Source organism: Ambystoma mexicanum, chromosome 5q (genome assembly GCF_040938575.1).
Source record: "Ambystoma mexicanum isolate Mex_15411 chromosome 5q, UKY_AmexF1_1, whole genome shotgun sequence".
Taxonomy (NCBI): domain Eukaryota; kingdom Metazoa; phylum Chordata; class Amphibia; order Caudata; family Ambystomatidae; genus Ambystoma; species Ambystoma mexicanum.
Window position 1 is genome coordinate 878,248,832 of NC_090933.1, and position 18,181 is coordinate 878,267,012.

At 47.1% G+C, this 18,181-nt stretch overlaps 1 protein-coding gene across 1 annotated transcript in view; it reads right to left on the reverse strand.

Annotated features, from left to right (window-relative positions):
* Positions 1 to 18,181, reverse strand: part of VIRMA (vir like m6A methyltransferase associated) — a 1,848,046-nt gene that overhangs the window by 225,915 nt on the left and 1,603,950 nt on the right. Inside the window, exon 23 of the mRNA XM_069621370.1 lies at positions 9,408 to 9,739. Within this exon, the coding sequence (XP_069477471.1) occupies positions 9,408 to 9,739 (332 nt within the window). The remainder of the gene's footprint in view (positions 1 to 9,407; positions 9,740 to 18,181) is intronic.

Sequence of the window (18,181 nt, forward strand, 5' to 3'; positions counted from 1 at the left end):
GATGAAATCACCGGAAGCGATGTCATTTGACCCCACCCCAAAGTGACATCCTAGGAAGCAATGAAACACGACCTTTCACACCTTGACAAAACAGGAAGTGGCATCAAATAGCATTGTCCCCAAGTACACTAAATTACTGTGAAACCAAGCAGACATTGAGGGCCAAATGATATGTTATTGTATAGCACTTACGCTCAAGCTCTTTTTTATAGAACAAATATGCATACAATATCACCCAATCTGTGTTGGTACTCATTTATCGACCTAAGAAGGATGAAAGGCTCTTTGAAAAAAAATAAAAATATGGAAAAAAACATTTTTTTCTCCAATTTTTCTTTCTTTCAAACCGGCCCAGGCATGGCCAGAAATCGGCCCCCACTCCCAAGGGACGATTTCAGCCCGGCCACGGGCCGAAAGGCAGAGGGGCCAATCCGTCCCTGGCTGATAAAGCCGCCAGGTGGACCTTTATAGAGTCAAATACTAACCGTGAATCTAACAAGTGGAGCATATAATTTAGAATGTGTGAAGGAATATATTCTATGGTGTTTATTTGTTTTGACTGGCACCAAATTACCACCCTCCTCCACTTGTCGAAATAACAGTGTCTAGTGTTTGATTTTCTTGCCCCCTTGAGGATATCTATACACCGCTGTGTAAGATTAAGGTGTCCGAACTCTGACTTCAGGAGCCATGCTGCCAAGTTCACCGAGTGTGGTTGTGGGTGCACTGTTGTTACCCCGTGTTGGGTTAACATGTTGGTTTGGCACGGGAGATTGATGGGATCGCACATCGCCAGTTTGCACAGATGTGGATACCACGGTTGTCTCACCCACATCGGAGCTACTAGGATGAGTTGTCTGTGCATCTTGTTCACTATCCTACTCATTAACGGAGTCTGGGGGGGAAGCGTAAGCAAATTTTCCTCAGCAGTTCATCCATAGGGCGTTCCCCTTGGAGTCTGGCTGGGGGAACCTGGACGCGAAGTCTGGGCATTGCTTGTTTTCTCCTGTAGCGAACAAGTCTAGCGTGGGGTAACCCCACTGAGAGATGTGGTCTACGATGTTCGAATCTAGTTGTCACTCGTGTTCCTCTGGTAGGGGATCTCTGGTCAGAGTCTGCTAGAGTGTTGAGTACCCCTGGAACGTGTTGGGAGGATAGGGATATCCCCCATCTGAGTGCCCATTTCCATATTTTCTGCGCCAACTTGGACAGACTTGGAGAGTGTGTGCCCCCCCGTTTGTTGATGTAGTTAGAATCTGAACCGACTGGTACGTCAGTTGCGCTTCGAATGCTTGAAGTGCTTTGAATACTGCTAGTAGTTCCAGCAGGTTGATATGGTTCTGTGCCGTGATGTGAGTCCACAGACCATGTGCTGTGTGGTGACGGTAATGAGCCCCCCACTTGGAGAGTGATGCGTCTTTTGTGAGAATAGCTTTTGCTTTCGGATCATGGAACGGTTTTCCCTGTAACAGATTTTTCCTCGACCACCAGAGTAGGTTTTGAACTAGTGTTGGCAAAACAACCACTAGATCGTCCCACTGACCACTTGCCTGAGACCACCGTTTCGTCAATCACTCCTGCATTGGTTGCATGAGCAGATGTGCGTGTGGGACAAGATATATGCACGATACATCATGCCTAGCAAACACATTGCTTTGCGTATGCTTATCTGCAGACAGGCTTGATACTGGGGTATTTGCCAAAGCATTTTCTGCACTCTTTGCATTGATGGAAAGGCTAAGCCTGTTATTGTATCTAATACAGCTCCTAGTTACTGTTTTGTTGTGTTTGGTACAAGACTTGACACTCTCATTTATTGAGAAGGCCAATTGAAAGAGAAGATTTATGATTCTTTGCGTGTTTTGACTGCAAAGATGGGGTGTTTCTCCTGTGATCAGCCAGTCATCCAGTTAGGGGTACACTGGGATTGCCTCCCTGCGCAGGTGTGCGACCACCACCGCCAGTACCTTGTTGAATACCCTTGGTGCTGAAGCTATTCCGAAGGGTAGAACCTTGAATTGGTAGTGCTGGTTTGCTACTTTAAACCGCAAGAGTTTTCTGTGCGCTGGGAGCATAGAAATATGAAAATAGGCATCTTTCATATCCAATGTTGCCATGTAACCTCCCCCCTGCCCCCCGTTTTAGCAGGGAAATTACCTCACCTCTTGTAGCGTTGTCATGCAGATGTGGCTTTACATAACTGTTTGCAGGGCGTAAGTCTAATACTGGGCGCATAGTTGGATCTTTCTTTGGTACAAGGAAGTATGTTGAATAAATACCCTTGTTTATCTCGGTCGGCGGCACAATCTCGATGGCATCTTTGAGGAGCAGCGCATTGATTTCTACAAGGAGGAGGAGTTTTTCTTCCCTTGCTGTCTTCCTTTGGCGCAGGAGGTGGTTAGATGGTTTTTCTAGGAGCTCCACACAATAACCTCCCGCTACTGTAGAGAACACCCACTTGTCCGTTGCTATTCCCTCCCATACGTGGGTGAAGTGTGAAATCCACCCCCCCACTGGGGAGGTATGGGAGGGGACCTGTAGTGGGCAGTCATTGTTTGGGAGGCGTTCCTCCACCTCTCCCCCGGCCTCTGGATCTGCGCTGGCCTCTTGGATAACCCTGGGATGCTTGACCCTGGTGGTTGTTCCATGACTAATTTTGATTTTGTCCGTATGCGGACCCTCTTTGGGAACTTTGGCCTCGAAAACGGCGAAAATTGTTCCCGCGCCTTTGGCTAGGTTGTTCGTTAGTCAGTTGCCCAAGGGATTTGAGGGTATCATATTCTTCTTTGGCAGATTTGAGAGTGTCTTCTACCGTTTTGCCGAATAGTACGGTTGGTTACACTGGTATGTTGAGTACCGTTGCCTGGGTCTCAAGCTTGAAGCCAGATTGGCGAAGCCAAGCGTGGCGCTTGGGATTGGTTCCTTCCGCAATAATACGGCCCACATTATCTGCAGCAAGCTGCTGTCAGTGGCTTTTCCCTCTGTTGCTACTAGAGCAAATTTAGATTTCAATGGCTCTGGAGCTGAGTCGATGAGGGCCGTAATCTTGTCTAATGTATGGCAGTCATAGCTCGCCAACAGTGTGGAGTGGTTGGCGATCCTAGTTTGAAACGCTGCTGCAGTTGCAACTTCTCCCCATGGTATAGAGCTTCTTGCTCTCCTTGTCTGGGGGAGCTTCTGAAGAGGCTAGTGGTGTACCTGCTCTCTTCCGGATAGTGGTGACAACCAGCAAATCCAGCTTAAGCTGTCCCCTGATCTATAAAGGGTCAGATGGCGCTGGACGGAATAGTTCTTCTATCCCCGGGTTTACTGCTCTAGTTTGTTTGGGCATCTCCAGTGAAGGTTGGATTCTTCTCTGTACGGACTTCAAGATGGGGATGTACTGGGTAGCAGCTTTTCTGTCTCCCAGGATATCTTTGACACAATCTTTGTCTTTATGAGTCTCCTGTGTTTGAATACGCAAGTGCTCAGCTGCTTTAATAGTGTAAGGGATGGAATTAGGCTTCTGGCAATGGACGGTGGCCTCTTTGACAAAAGGTTGTAATATTCTCAGTCTCAGAAATTTTTATTCAACACATAATGGGTTGGAATACAGCCTCTCTAGCCCTATAATAAGTTACATATGTTGGAAGGTGTATACTTGCAACAGTCTTGGTATTATTATGTGATTCCTGAAACGAAATAGCACTGTAGTTTATAACCCAATATGGTCTGCATCCCTTGAATTACATTGTGTCTTTCTAAAAGTCTAATTTGGTTTTACTTCCCATGAATAGCAGGTTGCCATTTATTTATTTGTTTATATAGCGCTAAAGCCCGCGGGCATCAGAGCGCTTCCAAAAAGACAAGACAATAAAGATTAAAGACGGGACAACGATGTGAGTCGGGCTGTTATTTCATCATAATAGTATTGACGCAATTCCAGGATTTATTTGAATAACAGTGTTTTCAATTTCTTCCTGAACTGAATATAGTTAGATTCAAGCTTCAATGAGGTTGGCAGTTCGTTCCATTTTTTGGTACTTATGGTCAGAAAGGCCTTGCCTAGGCCATTTTGCTTTTTCGTTGCGGTAGTTTGCAGTAAACCTATATTGGAAGATCTGAGGCACCTAGATGGCGCATGCCACTTAAACTGTTTCTTAAGGTAAGCCGGAGCTTTGCCATATAGGCATCAATGGACCATAGTGAGTGACTTGAAGATGATTATCTCTTCCATGGCCAACCAATGAAGAGCTTTCCTGTCTCCAGTAATATGTTCCCTCCTTGACCTTCCTGTAATTGTCCTAATGGCGTTAATTTGGATCACCTGAAATTGTTTCAAACATTTGCTGTTAGCTCCTAGGAGCAAGGAGTTTCCATAGTCCAGTCTGGATAATATTGTTTCTCTGGCAATGATGGTGCTGTTCTTTTGATCGAGCAGAGGTCTGATTTTTTTTTCAAGAGAATTTGATGGCATTGGCAATTTTTCTTTAGGTAGGCTGTATGTGCCTCTGCTCCTAATGAGGCTTGTAGATAAACGCCCAGAGTCTTCACTTTTTCAGATGTTGAAATTTGGGTGTTTTTGATACAAAATGAAGAGTAAAGGGAACTCAGTTTCTTTCTGGCCTGTGTGGATCATGAGCTCGGGCTTAGAGCCATTTAGACACATCCAGTTGTCCTTCATCCAACTCTCGATGGTGTTGTATAAGGTTCAAAGTTTGTCGCTATCCTTTTTGTGATCACCGCTAAGCTCAAAGACCAACTGGGTATCGTCGGCAAAGTTTGTAAAGAATATACCCATTTGGGACAGCATGGTGCAAAGGCAGCGCATGTACAGGTTGAACAGCAGTGGGGAGAAGCTAGCTCCCTGTGGAACTCCACAGTCCACCGGTTTGGTATTTGAGGCTTTATTTCCCCAGACAATCCTGGATTGCCTATTATGTAGAAACGAAGCTATCCACTCAGTTGCCGGCTAGTGAGCAGTTTCCTGAGTTTTTAAAGGCCTCTCAGAGTTTTGTATGATCTAGCAGATCAAATGCTGCCGAGAGGTCCAATAAAATTAATAAGCCTGATTTGCCCTTGTCCAAGATGGACAACATTTCGGTCTGAAGGTCTAAGAGAGCTGACTCGGTACTATGACTGGACCTGAAGCCGGACTGTTGAGGATGTAATAGGTTGTTGTCGTCCACGTAGCTTTGGAGTTGTTCAGTAGCTATTTTGTCCAGAATTTTCAGCAGAAAATTGCAGTTTGTTATGGGTCTTAGATTAGCTGGATCTTGTTGGTCTAAGTCAGGTTTCGTGGGTAAAGGAGTGACCGTGACTATTTTAATTATAGTAGGTACAGTATGGTACCTAAATGAAGCATTAATCATTCTTCTGAAGAAAGGAGCAAAGATATCAGGATTGTCTAGGATGAGTTTGGGTGATAGTACGTTTTCCGAGCATGAGGTGCATCTCATGTTAGTGAGTGTTTTCTTCATTTCTTCTAAAGTAATGGGCCTAAATTGAAATTTAGGATTTTCTAGCTCATTCTTGTTTTCTGTTGGGTTAGTCTTGATCGGTATGCTTGTGGTCTGACAAGTAAGAATGGTCTCTCTGGCTTTAATGATTTTATTGTGGAATGCAATTTGAACTTTCTCATAATCTGTTTCTGTGGGCTGGAAAGGTGGAGTGAGTGTTATGGGTTTGTCTATGGATTTAAGGATCTGAAAGAGCTTTCCCGTGGAGTTAGCCGCTGTACTAACGAGTTTGTTGTAATAGATTTTCTTAAAGTCAATAAGTTTGGATTTGTAAATGCGGTCAGCATTCTTCCAATTCATTTTGTTTGTTTCAGTGGGTTCTTTTAACCATTTCCTTTCGAGAGTCCATTTGTCTTTCTTAAGATCAATAGCTTCAGCATTAAACCATTTTTGGTGCCTGATATTAGGTCTAACTTTAAAGGGGCTTGGAGGTCAAGTAGTTTTACATGCCTTGATTGTACATCAATATGATGTGTTCGCATGAGTCCTCATCTTTAGTGTCAGTCATGATTTTATTCATTTCTTCAGAGAGCATATTGCTCGTGATTTTTTTCAGATTCCTGTCAAGTACTGATTTAGGTGTATTATCTGGTTTTTCCTTTTTGTGATTCAGAGTCAGGGAGATTTCTATTTTGAAGTGAAATGACCAAATACATGGATAAGTTCCAAGCATGGTCACATTGGAGCTATTTGTGACAATCCAGTCAAGCTGGTTCCCTGTGGCTGCCGTAGGGCCCATGTTGATTATAGAGAAATCATTATTCTCTAGATCCTCCTCGAGGATTATGGCTTGTGGATCGTTTTGATTACCCCTCCATCTGTTTATGTCTCCCAACAGTATGGTCTCCGTGTTGGGTGATTTGAGGTTGTTGAGAATGGTTATAAGTTCATCGTTAAAATCAGATATTAGGGATGGGGGTCTGTATATGACAATTATGTTAATACAGTTGTTATGGGTGGGTGTCAGTTTGAGGTGAATAACCTCACATCCTGTGCACTGAATCAGAGTGGTAAAGAGTTTGAGAGTATTTTTAGCGATTATCGCCACACCTCCACCCTTTCCAGTTTCTCTGTTCCTTGAATAGATATTGTAGTTAGGTGGTACTGCGATATCTATAGTGGGTCCCACAGGTTCTTGTAACCATGTTTCAGTTAGGCAAAAAATGTCTAGCTTCTCATCTACAATGTAGTCGTGGATCTTCTTTGCATGTTTTGACATTGACCTGGTGTTAAGTAATGCAATTTTAAGGTTAACATTTTCTGCTACTGTCTCCTGAGCTTTGTTTTATGAGGGTCCGTTTTAGGTAGTGTGCTTCTGATCTGTAGTACAGTTGGTTTGGGTAGATCAGGTCTGGATCTAAGAAAGTCCTGGACCAACCCTTGATGCTGTAGTGTAGTGGCTTGGGACAGTAACTCAAAGATTTGGGTAGCCCATACCTGTGTATTAGATGAAGTTGGGCTACGTTAATAATCAAGCAGCATTTTGTGCGGTGTGCCTTGGGACGCCGTGAACCGGCGTAGACCGGCTTCGTCGCTGAAGCGCCTGACGTTTCCTTAAGACGACAGAGGATTCTGGGAACGGTAGTTCCTAGGTGTATGTGCTGGTGTGCCTGCGTCGGCTAATATGCCGGAATGCACGCAAGGCACTCGATGTCAAAAAGATTACGTTTCGCAATATATTGAAGTCTGTTCACTAACACAAGACTTCAAAGGCAGCAGAAACAAATAGGCTAAATCAGTCAAATCAATAGCCACTCAAAGCGGTCTGTGTTTTTGCTAAGATGCTGGCTTACAGTCTGGTTTCACTGTTACAAAAACAATTTGCTAAAAACCAATTTTCTAAATCAAATGCAAGTGCTGCAATCCTTATGGGACTGAGCTTCTATTTCTAGTGCACGTTACGAAGGCACAGTGTTTTAGGAGCAAGTCGAAGTGAATTCAATATTCAGTACTTTACCAGTTAGTTACTTCAATATGGCGCACAGCGCACAGTTGCTTACAAGCCACCTGGGGCAGACTAACCTTCAGGAGGTGAAATGCTGCAGTGGTTGAAGTAGAGGTCCGCCAGGACCGGCGTAGAACAGCTTTGTCGCTGAAGCGCCTGACGTTTCCTTATGTTCCTAAATGTTTATCATTAGGTTACTCTCCTTGAACTGCATATTGCTGCTCTAAATAAGGTTACACTTTGGTTTGCATGCAAAATATTGTGCTTGTTTTTATAATTGTGTTTATGAGTTTTGATATTTTACTTACCTTTTTATAGATTTAGCTTTGCTTACATGTATATAAAAAGATCCATTAAGTTCACAATATATAAGTATCAGTGTTTCTTTGGACCATACGTATGCTACAATTTCTTTGTATCTATCTACAGCCCCCTCTCCCTCCTAAAATAATCCTGTCTACTCTGTCATTGCTACCATTATCTCAGGTGGTACAACCTTACACTAAAAGTGGTCTAAGGTATAGTTTTATAAAGTCTGGGTAGGACTTTAGAAAAACTGTCCTAACACTCACTCTTTACACTCTGATTCTGGATTCCTTGCTCCACTCCTCAACAACCAACTAAAACCCCTTTTTTTTTTAATAGGGAGCTGTAATCCCCTGAATTATACTGAGGATCTGCCCTCAACTAAGGGTCTGTTTAAAAGGTGGTTCAGGTGGATTGATAATTCTCTTGGTATGTATGGTTTGAAATAATCATGCAGGATGCATAACATGTTTGTCTGGTCTCCTTGGCAGGGATAACCGGAAGTAGCGGGACAGGTTTTATGAGTAGAGAGCAGGAGCGAGTGGAGCAGTCACCCCAGGCTGTGCGTGAATGATGCTTGGGTTAGGAGGTGCAAGCAGGACAATAGTCCTTCCAATACGTCTTCCTCAGGGCAGTTCACAGCACTGTTCTAGTGACTGTGGTAGGCCGATTGCCCAGTCTAAAAGAGCTCCGTCCCTGTGATGGCGGCCAGGTGGGCACTATGGCACAGATGGAGACGATGGAGAACCTTCACACAGTGCCATTACGTTGTGAGAAGTCCGACATCAATGGTCTAGTCTTTTTCAAAATGGCACCCGCCTTTCTCTGGCACTCAATTTCAGTCTTTTTTCAGACAGGGATCGATGCGACACAACCCCCTTTTGGAGCTGCATTCTTCTGAGGTGGACTGTCCCGATTCCTTGTTTTCTTCTCCCCGCCTTTGCTATTATCCCTCTTGTTCTTCTGGTCTCCCATTTTACCCTGGAGTCCCTCTCACCCCTTGTCTTTAGTTCTATATTACCTGCCATTTCCTTCTGGATTCCCTGCATTACGTGATTCCTGCTACTACTAACAGACTGGGATCCCACCTGGATTATTTGACTCCTGTTACCAACATTGGACTGTTTTTTTCCCCCTGGAAACTGGGTTCCCTACCAGAATCTGCCTTGCTTCGCCCATAAAACCAGTGGCAGGCCGGCGGTTGGACAGGGTCGTCCCCATCTATACTGGGACCATCTACATTCAAGAAAGACAGATTCCAAGATATCCGCAGATCCAGGACCTAAGGTAACCCATCAAGTTAGAACCCTATTTGTGAGAGTCCCTCCCACCTCCAAGAAAGGCCTCCATCCCAGACAGCTTCCCCCCTTTGCAACAAAAGGACCAACATAATCAGCGGCATAAGGATAAGGAGGATTGACTGTAGGTAAATCTGGATGAACCTGTAGCATATGGCCATTAAGAGTTTGTAGGTTAACACCACAGCATAATCTACTTGGTTTCCTGGACTATGGTAGCATACGGAAAACCTATGCATGACCTGGATTTCTGCAACAGGGGAACAATGAACAGAGACACTACAGTAAAAAAGGACACATGAAAAACAAGGTATGCTCACATCTACATCCACCAAATTATGTCCCCGTACCAGTACATACCTTTAGGTGCAGGTGGTGTAAAGAATCTGTTTTGGCTATGGAATGCCCCTCGCCCACCTCTATTCCCAAGGAAGCCTCCACGTGAAGAAATCTTCGGTGTTATTTTGGGTAACCGTTTAGCTAATGGTAAGCCAATTTGAGATGGCACGTCTTTGCCTTCGGCAGCAACAAAATCATCCACATGCATTGATGGTGGTCTGCTTGTGTTCTGTTTCCTCTGACGAAACAAGTCATGTTGACGCATGCCCTGTCCAAACCCTCCACGACCTCTTCCTCTTGGTGGTAATCCCATGTGTGCTCTTTTCGCAGGCTCAATGTACTCCAATTTCCCACTAAAAAGCAAACCGTGAAAAATGTAATTAGCACATTTACTTGAAAACATTGCTATTACCTATGCAGTAAAGGAATAAGTTACTTAGCTAATGTAAAATTAGTTTTGATGGATACTATTTTCTACAGATTAATTCAAAGGAAGAACAAGTTACTCTCTTACCTGGTAACGTTCTTTCGATGGGATGGTCTAACGACATATTCCAGATCTAGGACAGTAATCACCACAGCGGTGCTGCTTCGGAAAATCTTTCGGCGTCTGCGTCCAATGTCTATGACGTTAATACGTTGTCCTTGAGGGCCTCCGTAGAGCGACGTCACTGGATGTTATAAGTAGGACGCATGACGCCCGTAGCCTCAGTTGTAGTTTTTTCCCAGAACGTGTGGCACCAATCTTCTGCCAGTATGACCAAAGAAAGCCTTGCGGAAATGGGCTTTGTTGAGGTAGTGCATGGCCCTCTGTTGTCCGTCAGAATCAGGACATTCTTTCCTCGCACAGTCGGCAGAAAAGCCTTCAGGCCAAGCCTGACAGCCCTCAGCTCCAACAGATTGATATGGAGTCTGGACTCCGACGGAGACCAACGACTGCTGACTGTCAGCTCGTTGGCATGAGCTCCCCATCCCGTGAGGGACGCGTCCGTCACGATCGTCACCTCTGGCCAGGGTAGCCAAAACGGAGCCCCCCCTCATCAGATTGCCTTCGATGGCCCACCACAGAAGGTCCTGGGCGACCGAGGGCGGCACCTGAACGGGGTCTGACATCCTGCCGGAGGACTGTGACCACTGGAGCTTGGGAGCCCATTGCAGAGATCTCATCCGCAACCTGGCCTCTGGCACCAGAAGAATGCAGGATGCCATGAGGCCGAGCAACCTCAAGAACTCGAACGCTGGGAGACTCTGTGCATGTCAAAACTTGTGCACCATCTGCTGAATGTGGTGAGCCCTCACATGGGGAGGGAAACACTGCCCCAGGGACGTGTCGAGCACTGCTCCGATGTACTGGAGCCGCTGAGTTGGCGTCAAGTGGGACTTCTTTAAGTTGAGGGAGAAGCTCAGCTTGTGAAGGGAGTGGCAGGTGACGGACAGATGATCCAGGACTTGCTCGGGAGAGCGCGCCCTGATCAACCAATCGTCCAGGTAGGGGTAGACGTGAATCCCTCCTTTCCTGAGATACGCTACCACCACCACCCTGAGCTTGGTAAAGACCCTTGGGGCGGAGGTCAATCCGAACAGCAGGACCCGAAACTTAAAGTGCGAGTCGCCAACCGCGAACCTCAGGTACTTCTTGTGCTTGGGATGGATCGGCACATGAAAATAAGCCTCCTTGAGGTCTAGAGACAGCAACCAGTCCTGAAGTTGAAGGGCCTGGAGGAATTGAGAAAGAGTAACCATCTTGAACTTGTCCTTCCTGAGGAGCTTGTTCAAACCGCACGAGTCCATGATGGATCTCAATCCCCCGTCTTTCTTCGAAATCAAAAAATAAAGGGTAATACCATCCCTTGTTCCTCTCCGCTACAGGCACCAGTTCTATGGCGCCTTTCTCCAGCAGGGATTGAATTTCCTGTGCAAGGAGCGGATCCAGACTCTTCAAAGAGAGATTCCCCGGTGGATTGTCGTGAGGCCTCTGCCGGAAAGGAAGACAGTAGCCGTGGGCTATGATCTCCAGAACCCACACATCTGAAGTAATGGCATGCCATTCTACAAGATGCTGCGCCAGCCTTCCCCCAACCAGCGAACCATGGGCCTCATGACTGAGCTGAAACGGCTGCGGCAGTGCCTGAGGGCAAAGAGGCAACTGCTCGAGCGGCCTTGGCACCTTGTTTTCCACCTCTGGCACTCCTACGGTTGCCCCTTTGACTTGTAGCTCCTCTCGATTAACTCAAGGACGATTAATATCGAAAGGAACCTCCCCACCATTGCTGTCCCCTAGGATGAAAAGGCAGAGGTTGGCGAACTGCAGCGCCCAACGACTTCGCTGCAGCTTTGGAGGTCTGCAACCTCTCAAGACTCTCGTCAGCCTTGCTGCCAAAAAGATGTTCACCATCAAAGGGCATGTTGAGGAGCCGGGCATGCACATCGGGAGCAAACCCCGACTTCCGCAACCACGCAAACCTGCGTATTAAGGTGCTTGCCGCCATGGACCAGCTGACACAATCAACCATGTCCAGACCCGACTGAACGGATTCATAGAATGGCAGCACTGGGTCAGTTGGTGGACCCTGGTCGAGGATGTCGAGGATATCAGTCAGACCACCCCAGGTAATCCGTGACCCTCGACATCAGGCGCCATTATGAGGACTCGGCATGCGTGCCAGGCTCAGGCCTACCAAACTCTACCTCCGGAGAGGTGTCCAGACCACTGGTGTCGTGCAACGGCTGACGCAGGTCCTCAAGTTGGCTATGACCAGAAACAATGTCATCAGGAACCTCTGCAGGAACCACACCTTCCTCAGATCCCTCATCCACCTCAGAAATATAATCCAGAGGCTGGAAGGAGGGCACAGAAAAAGGAACAAAGACATGTTTAGCCTTGGCCAGCGCCTTTCTGAGGGGCACCTCCGACAAAGCTGCCTCGAAAGGCGCCGAGGGAATCGGCGTCGACATCGAGCGCGGCGCCGACAGCTTCGACGGCATCGACACAGGCCTCGAGGGCGGAGCCCCGAGCGTGTCTCTCGACAGCCTGGGCGCCGATGGCTTTCTCGAAGACTTCACAGGTTCTCGCGGTCTCGAGGGCGTCGAGGACCTGGAATGGGCATGTCTAGAGCGACCATCCTTGTCTGACCGGGACCTCGAAGGCACCCGGTGGTCGCGACGACCGCTCGAGCCCGAAGGCGTACGAGCAGTGTCTCTAGAACGGTCACAGCCGGCGTCTTTCGATGGTGTGGACGGACCAGAGCCCTGCGGTTGGAAAATCGCCAACATCTCCTTTCGGAAGGAATCCCATTCCTCAGGAGCGGAATGCTTGGTGGGACAAGCAACCCGCCGACGGGCGGAGTCCTCGGACGGGGAAGGCGACCTGTGACGGTGCTTCCTGGAGTGCCTCGAAGAGGCAGAGGAATGGCGGAACCGACTCCCAGACCAAGAACCCCCGAACTCACGACGACGATGCAGAGTCGCCCCTCGAATCATCCATCGAAAGACCAGTGGAACGCGACTTCCGGGGCTTGGCCACCTTACCGACCGGCAGCTTCTTCTTACGCTCCCGCAAGGCCTTCGATGTGAGCGATTGCCAGTCGACAGTCATCCGTATCGTGGTCCTGCCCGAGGCACCAGAGGCAAGCGTTGTGCATGTCCGTTAGCGACACCTTGGACCCGCACACCCGACACTTCTTAAACCTGGACCGCGGGGTGGAAGAAGCCAAAGACAGCATACAATCTCAAGGAAGAAAACAGGTTCGAAGAACCGAAAGAACAGGATTAAGTAGAAGAAGCGAACAAGAAAAAACAGAACTGAGGCTACGGGCATCGTGCGTCCTACTTATAACATCCGGTGACATCAGCTTGACGGAGGACCTCGAGGACAGCGTATCAACGTCATCGATGCAGAAAGATTTTCCGAAGCAGCACAGCTGTGGTGATTAATGTCAGATATGGAATATGTCGGAGGACCCAATCCCCTTGAAATATCCCATTAATATATCTGGGTCAGCTGGAACTCTTCTTCCGCTAAATGCATGAGGGAGTGTCACAAATATCCAACACTATTACAGAGGCATTGCACAGTGACAAGACCTTTTCTGAAGCGCTGCTGTAACCATTTCCTCCATTGCTAGAATATTTCACACCAAAGATGGGTCACAAACATTCTCAGGTATAGGAGGAAAGGTAGGTACAAAAAAATCTGAGTACCCCAAGGTTCATTTAGTAAAGTAACTTTCTTCTAATACTGTGTGCTATGCAGATTACAGACCTCTCAAAGACTTCATTCATACCCCAAAACGTTGAGACACCTTGAAAATGTGCATAATAAAGACTTGTTTTCAGTAATAGTCTTTCTAATGGGTATGATCATCCCTTTCAGGTGTAAACTGTATCAGGAAATCTTAAAATTGCAACTGAGGGGCATAATTAGGCAATAGAACCAGAGGAGGGGGGCATTACTGGTCTGGTAATGCCCTGGGGCATCAGTTACAAGCTGTGGTGCTGCCTGTGTTAGGCAGAAACCTGTGCAGTTCCCTCTGGGACCACTGCAAAAGATTTAGGACTACAGGTGTTTGGCAGTAAACCCACTTGGTAGCAGTCTGTACCACACAGATTCACTTGGTAGCTGTGGCTGAGCAGTCAGACTTCCCTCAAGAAGAGTTAGGCACTATAAAGAGTATTCACAATAGGTCAAGAGCACACAATAGAACAAGTAAACACTGACCAGGGCTTGGTGTAAAAGAGATAATTATTTATTTAAAACCACATCTAGAAAAACACACAGGCACTAGTAGTAAGCAATTCAAAAACACGGTCACTAAAAGATATACACTCCCTTAAAAGAATATTAGACAAGTCTTAAGTAAAGCCCCACTTATTTTCAGACAGCGGTGAGCGCTTAACGTAGATGGCACTCTAATAGTTTGTTTTAAAAAGGGAGAGAAAAGCAGAGAACAAATTGAAACAGATCCCAACACTTTTTCAAGAACACAACAAGGGAGGAAGGCAAAGTAAAACCGTGAAGTTAGAGTTCAAGAGGCTGGATCCACTTTCAGAGGATCCAAACAAAATGTGTCCAAGGTGACACGGTTGCAGTGCACAAAAGTCTTGTAAAGGTTCAAAAAGGAGTTGGACCACAGAAAGGAACCAGCTAGAGGGTCAAGGTGGCCAGCCCAGTCCAGAAGGTTAAGGAGTTATTACCTTGTAGCAATCTTTTAGAAAGGGAGGCCTGGCGGACACGGTACCTTAAAGTGGTGAGAACGCTCCAGCGGGGGCAGTTGTTCCTGGCAGCGGGTGCAAGTCGGTGCTTCGTCCAGGGGAAGAGAGGATCTTGTCGTGGAGGAAGACAGTAGTCCGTTGCACTGCCAGGGAAGAAACCAGCCACAGAGTTTCTCAGGTACAAGGAGCGGTCCGGTGATTCGCGGTTCAGTGGTGAGTGGCTATCTGGCAGCCGGGGTGCTTGGCACGGGCAGTTCGACCACAAACCGGGCTGGGGTGCGAAGAAAAAGGAAAACTGGTTGTGCCCACCAGTCAGGGGAAGAAGCCTCTCCAGCCGGGAGATCTTCTCTGGCGTCGGGAAGTGGTGAGTCGGTTCTGCAGGGCTCCACCGGTGGTGTCGTCGTGGTAGGTCGGCTCAGCTTCTCCCTCGTCGGATTCTCAGGTCCTGTGGCAACTTCTGAAGTTCCAGTCCCCAAAGCCCTGCTTTTATGCAGAAAACCCCCATTCACTCAGCCTAGCTGTCACTCAAACATGCTAAGTAGTGAGCAAGCAAGCTACACACAAGAGTTAAGTACCCCTAGTTACACAGTACCTGGAGTCTGAAGAAAGGGTCCAGCTGGCGTCTGTTCCTGTTGTAGTCCTGCAGATCCTGTTGTTCCTGGGCTACAGTCGTGGGGACAAGAGGGAGGACATCTGGGGACCCCTGCCGTACAGTTTGAAGGCCGGCAGCAGCAATGTATTTACTCCAGATCAGCGGCACTTCGCGATTTCAGCTACTCGCAAATAGCACCACCGTGGTTCTTGGACACCTTGTGGGCTCCCCTAGCATCTGCGGTCCAGCACTCTGTTGAGGTGGCTCAGGCTTGGGTAGTCCTGCTTCGAGGGAGTCCTTAGGATCTTCCTGGAGCTCGGGTATGGCTTAAAGATAATGCACTCGTTTCTGGTGTTCCTGTCCCCTGGCACTCGGATCCAGCAGCAGCAAAGAAGTACAGCCAGCAGGCAGAAGGGTTCCAGTCAAGTTCATCTTGAGGCCAGTTGGTCCCACCAACCCAAGGGAAGAAATCGTCCTTTCCGGACTTCTCTAGTCTATTCGAAATTTGGAGCTTCAGCACAGCAGCAGACCTTCATCGTGCAAACCAATGGTCGAGCAGGGTGCAACAAGCTTCTCTTCCAGTCTCTTCTTCGGTTCCATCGTCCAGTAGTAGACTCTGTCTTCCTTGCAAAAGACCTCGCCTTTCTGCAAGTTTCTCCCATTCATTTGCAGCCTTGCTGTCACTTTCACAGCAAGATGGCGGTCCTCCAAGAACAGCCAACCAGCCAATCACCTTTGGGTGAATTCCTGTATCCAAGGGGACTAAGCACAGGGAGTTTCAGGAACCTCCCTTGCTTCCTGCCCTAGGAACGCTGGAGCCAGAGGTGGGCTTCACCCGTGAATCCTGCCAAAGACAGAATGAACAAAGGGACCAAACTTGGTTTGGCGCACAGAGTAAATCTCAAGAAGGACCTTACAAACAAGAAATGGCGAAAAAAGGCGACCAGGGCCATTTTGACAAAATGGGCACCCATGGGTGCAATACTGCAGCTGAGAATTCAGCCTGCAGTAAAAAAGCACAATGGAAGGAAAATTAAACCACTGCCACCAGCCATTAATTAGTAAGGGTAACATAAAAACTTTACATGAGAAGGTAGACAAAGGGGATACTAAGTAACCCCCCAGAACTCCACATAGGATGGTGTGTGCTGGGTCTATAAAGAGAGAAAGGTAAGTAAAGTCAAGTTCACTTAGAACAGTAGTTTATCCCAGAGAAGGTATTTAAACTTGGAAACAGTAGTTTATCCACGAGAAGGTATTTAAACCTTAACAGAAATGCAAAGGATTTCTATGGCACTGCAATGCACCTAAGGTGCTGCGTGTCAAAATACAAAAAGATGATGCCTATGGAGTTTGTCAAACTTCAAAAACCAAAAGAAACAGCGTTCAAATCGGATCAAAAATACATGAGAGGGTGTGAAATAGGTCTCAATCACTCCAGGATAAAAATTAAAAGTCCTAAAGTCCAGCAAAAGAGCTGGGGGGGGTCTCTAAGGTAGAAGGGAATTAGCACATAATTCTCCCTAACGCGGTCTTTTGTACTAGCTGTGGTTTGAAAGCTTGAAGTGCTTTGAAGACTGCTAGCAGTTCCAGAAGGTCGATATGTTTTTTGGTTAAAGCCTGTGCCCACAGCCTGATGCTCAGTGTGATTGAGAGAATTTGCTTCCCCACCCTGTTAGGGATGTGTCTGTAGTTAGAGTGGCTTCGATAACTGGTGTGTTGAAAGGCTTTCCCTTTAAAAGGTTATCTTTGGACCACCACTGAAGCGATAGAACTAGAGGTTGCAAAACCACCACTAGATAGTCCCATAGACCGATTGTTTGCGACCATTTTTTCGCTAGCCACTCTTGCATAGGACGCAAGCGCAATCGGACGTATGGCACTTGGTAAATGCAGGAAGCCATTATTCCAAGAAGGCGCACTGCCTTTCGCACAGTTACCTGACTATCGTGATGAATCCAGTGGAGTCGTCCCAAATTCCCCAGTGGTGACCCTCTCCCATGTGGCTAGGGGACGGCAGTTGATATATGATCATGACCCTCGGGTGGATATATGAGGGAGGATCACATGGGAGAGGACAACTATGGAGAAGACGCAGTAGCCCCCCCCTCCACCCCCATGAAGGAGGACAGCTGACATCAAAGACCTTAATGACCAATTCTCATCTATCGGTACCCCTTTGCAGAAGTGAAGAAAACCCTTCTTTAAACTTCATAGGCAGGAACACCACCTTTGAATCAAACACCCACAAATGACCCCCTTTGTTGCAGGTATCCCCTTATTTAAAATCCCTAAGAAAAAACATTTAATACACAACACATATATACCATCTTTCTATAATGTACCTTTACACGAGAACCCTAAGAAAAACAACTTAAGAGTTAACACATGCACAAGACCATTTTCTGATGTGCCCTTATGCTAAATCCCGATCGAAATCCAATATCATCTATGGACTTCAACTTCCACAATTACTCCGGTACTGGGACGAGGAAGAGAAGTAGGGCGTTTGTGCAAAGGAACAGGAATTCAAACTATCACATGCAGACTAGTAGTTTTGCCATACCTTCAGTGTGCAGGACATTTAAGCAGGGAATACGCACTATGGAAGTGAGCTGTGCAGGAGAGGATGCTAAGCTCCACGCAAGGACTCATGAACGCTGAGAAGGCTGCCGGAACGGAGGAAGAGAAGGTGCGTGTGAGACAAAAGGGTCATGGAGACGAGGAGACACGCTGGAGCTCCTAAAGGTTAGACCGCTCGCTGAAGAAGCACACTTCATTCGTGAACGAAAAGGTAAGCCGGCGAGTCACTGCAGAGCCACGTAAGCAGCTGGGAGAACGTCTGCACAACTCTCAAAGAAAAAGCAATGAAGGAGCCATCCTGCGACAGCGGGAAAAGTATCAGAGAAGACGCAAGAAAAACCTGGTGAGTCTGCCTGGAGTCACAGGGGAAACAGGGGCATTCCGACAAGCACAAAAATACAGATTGTTT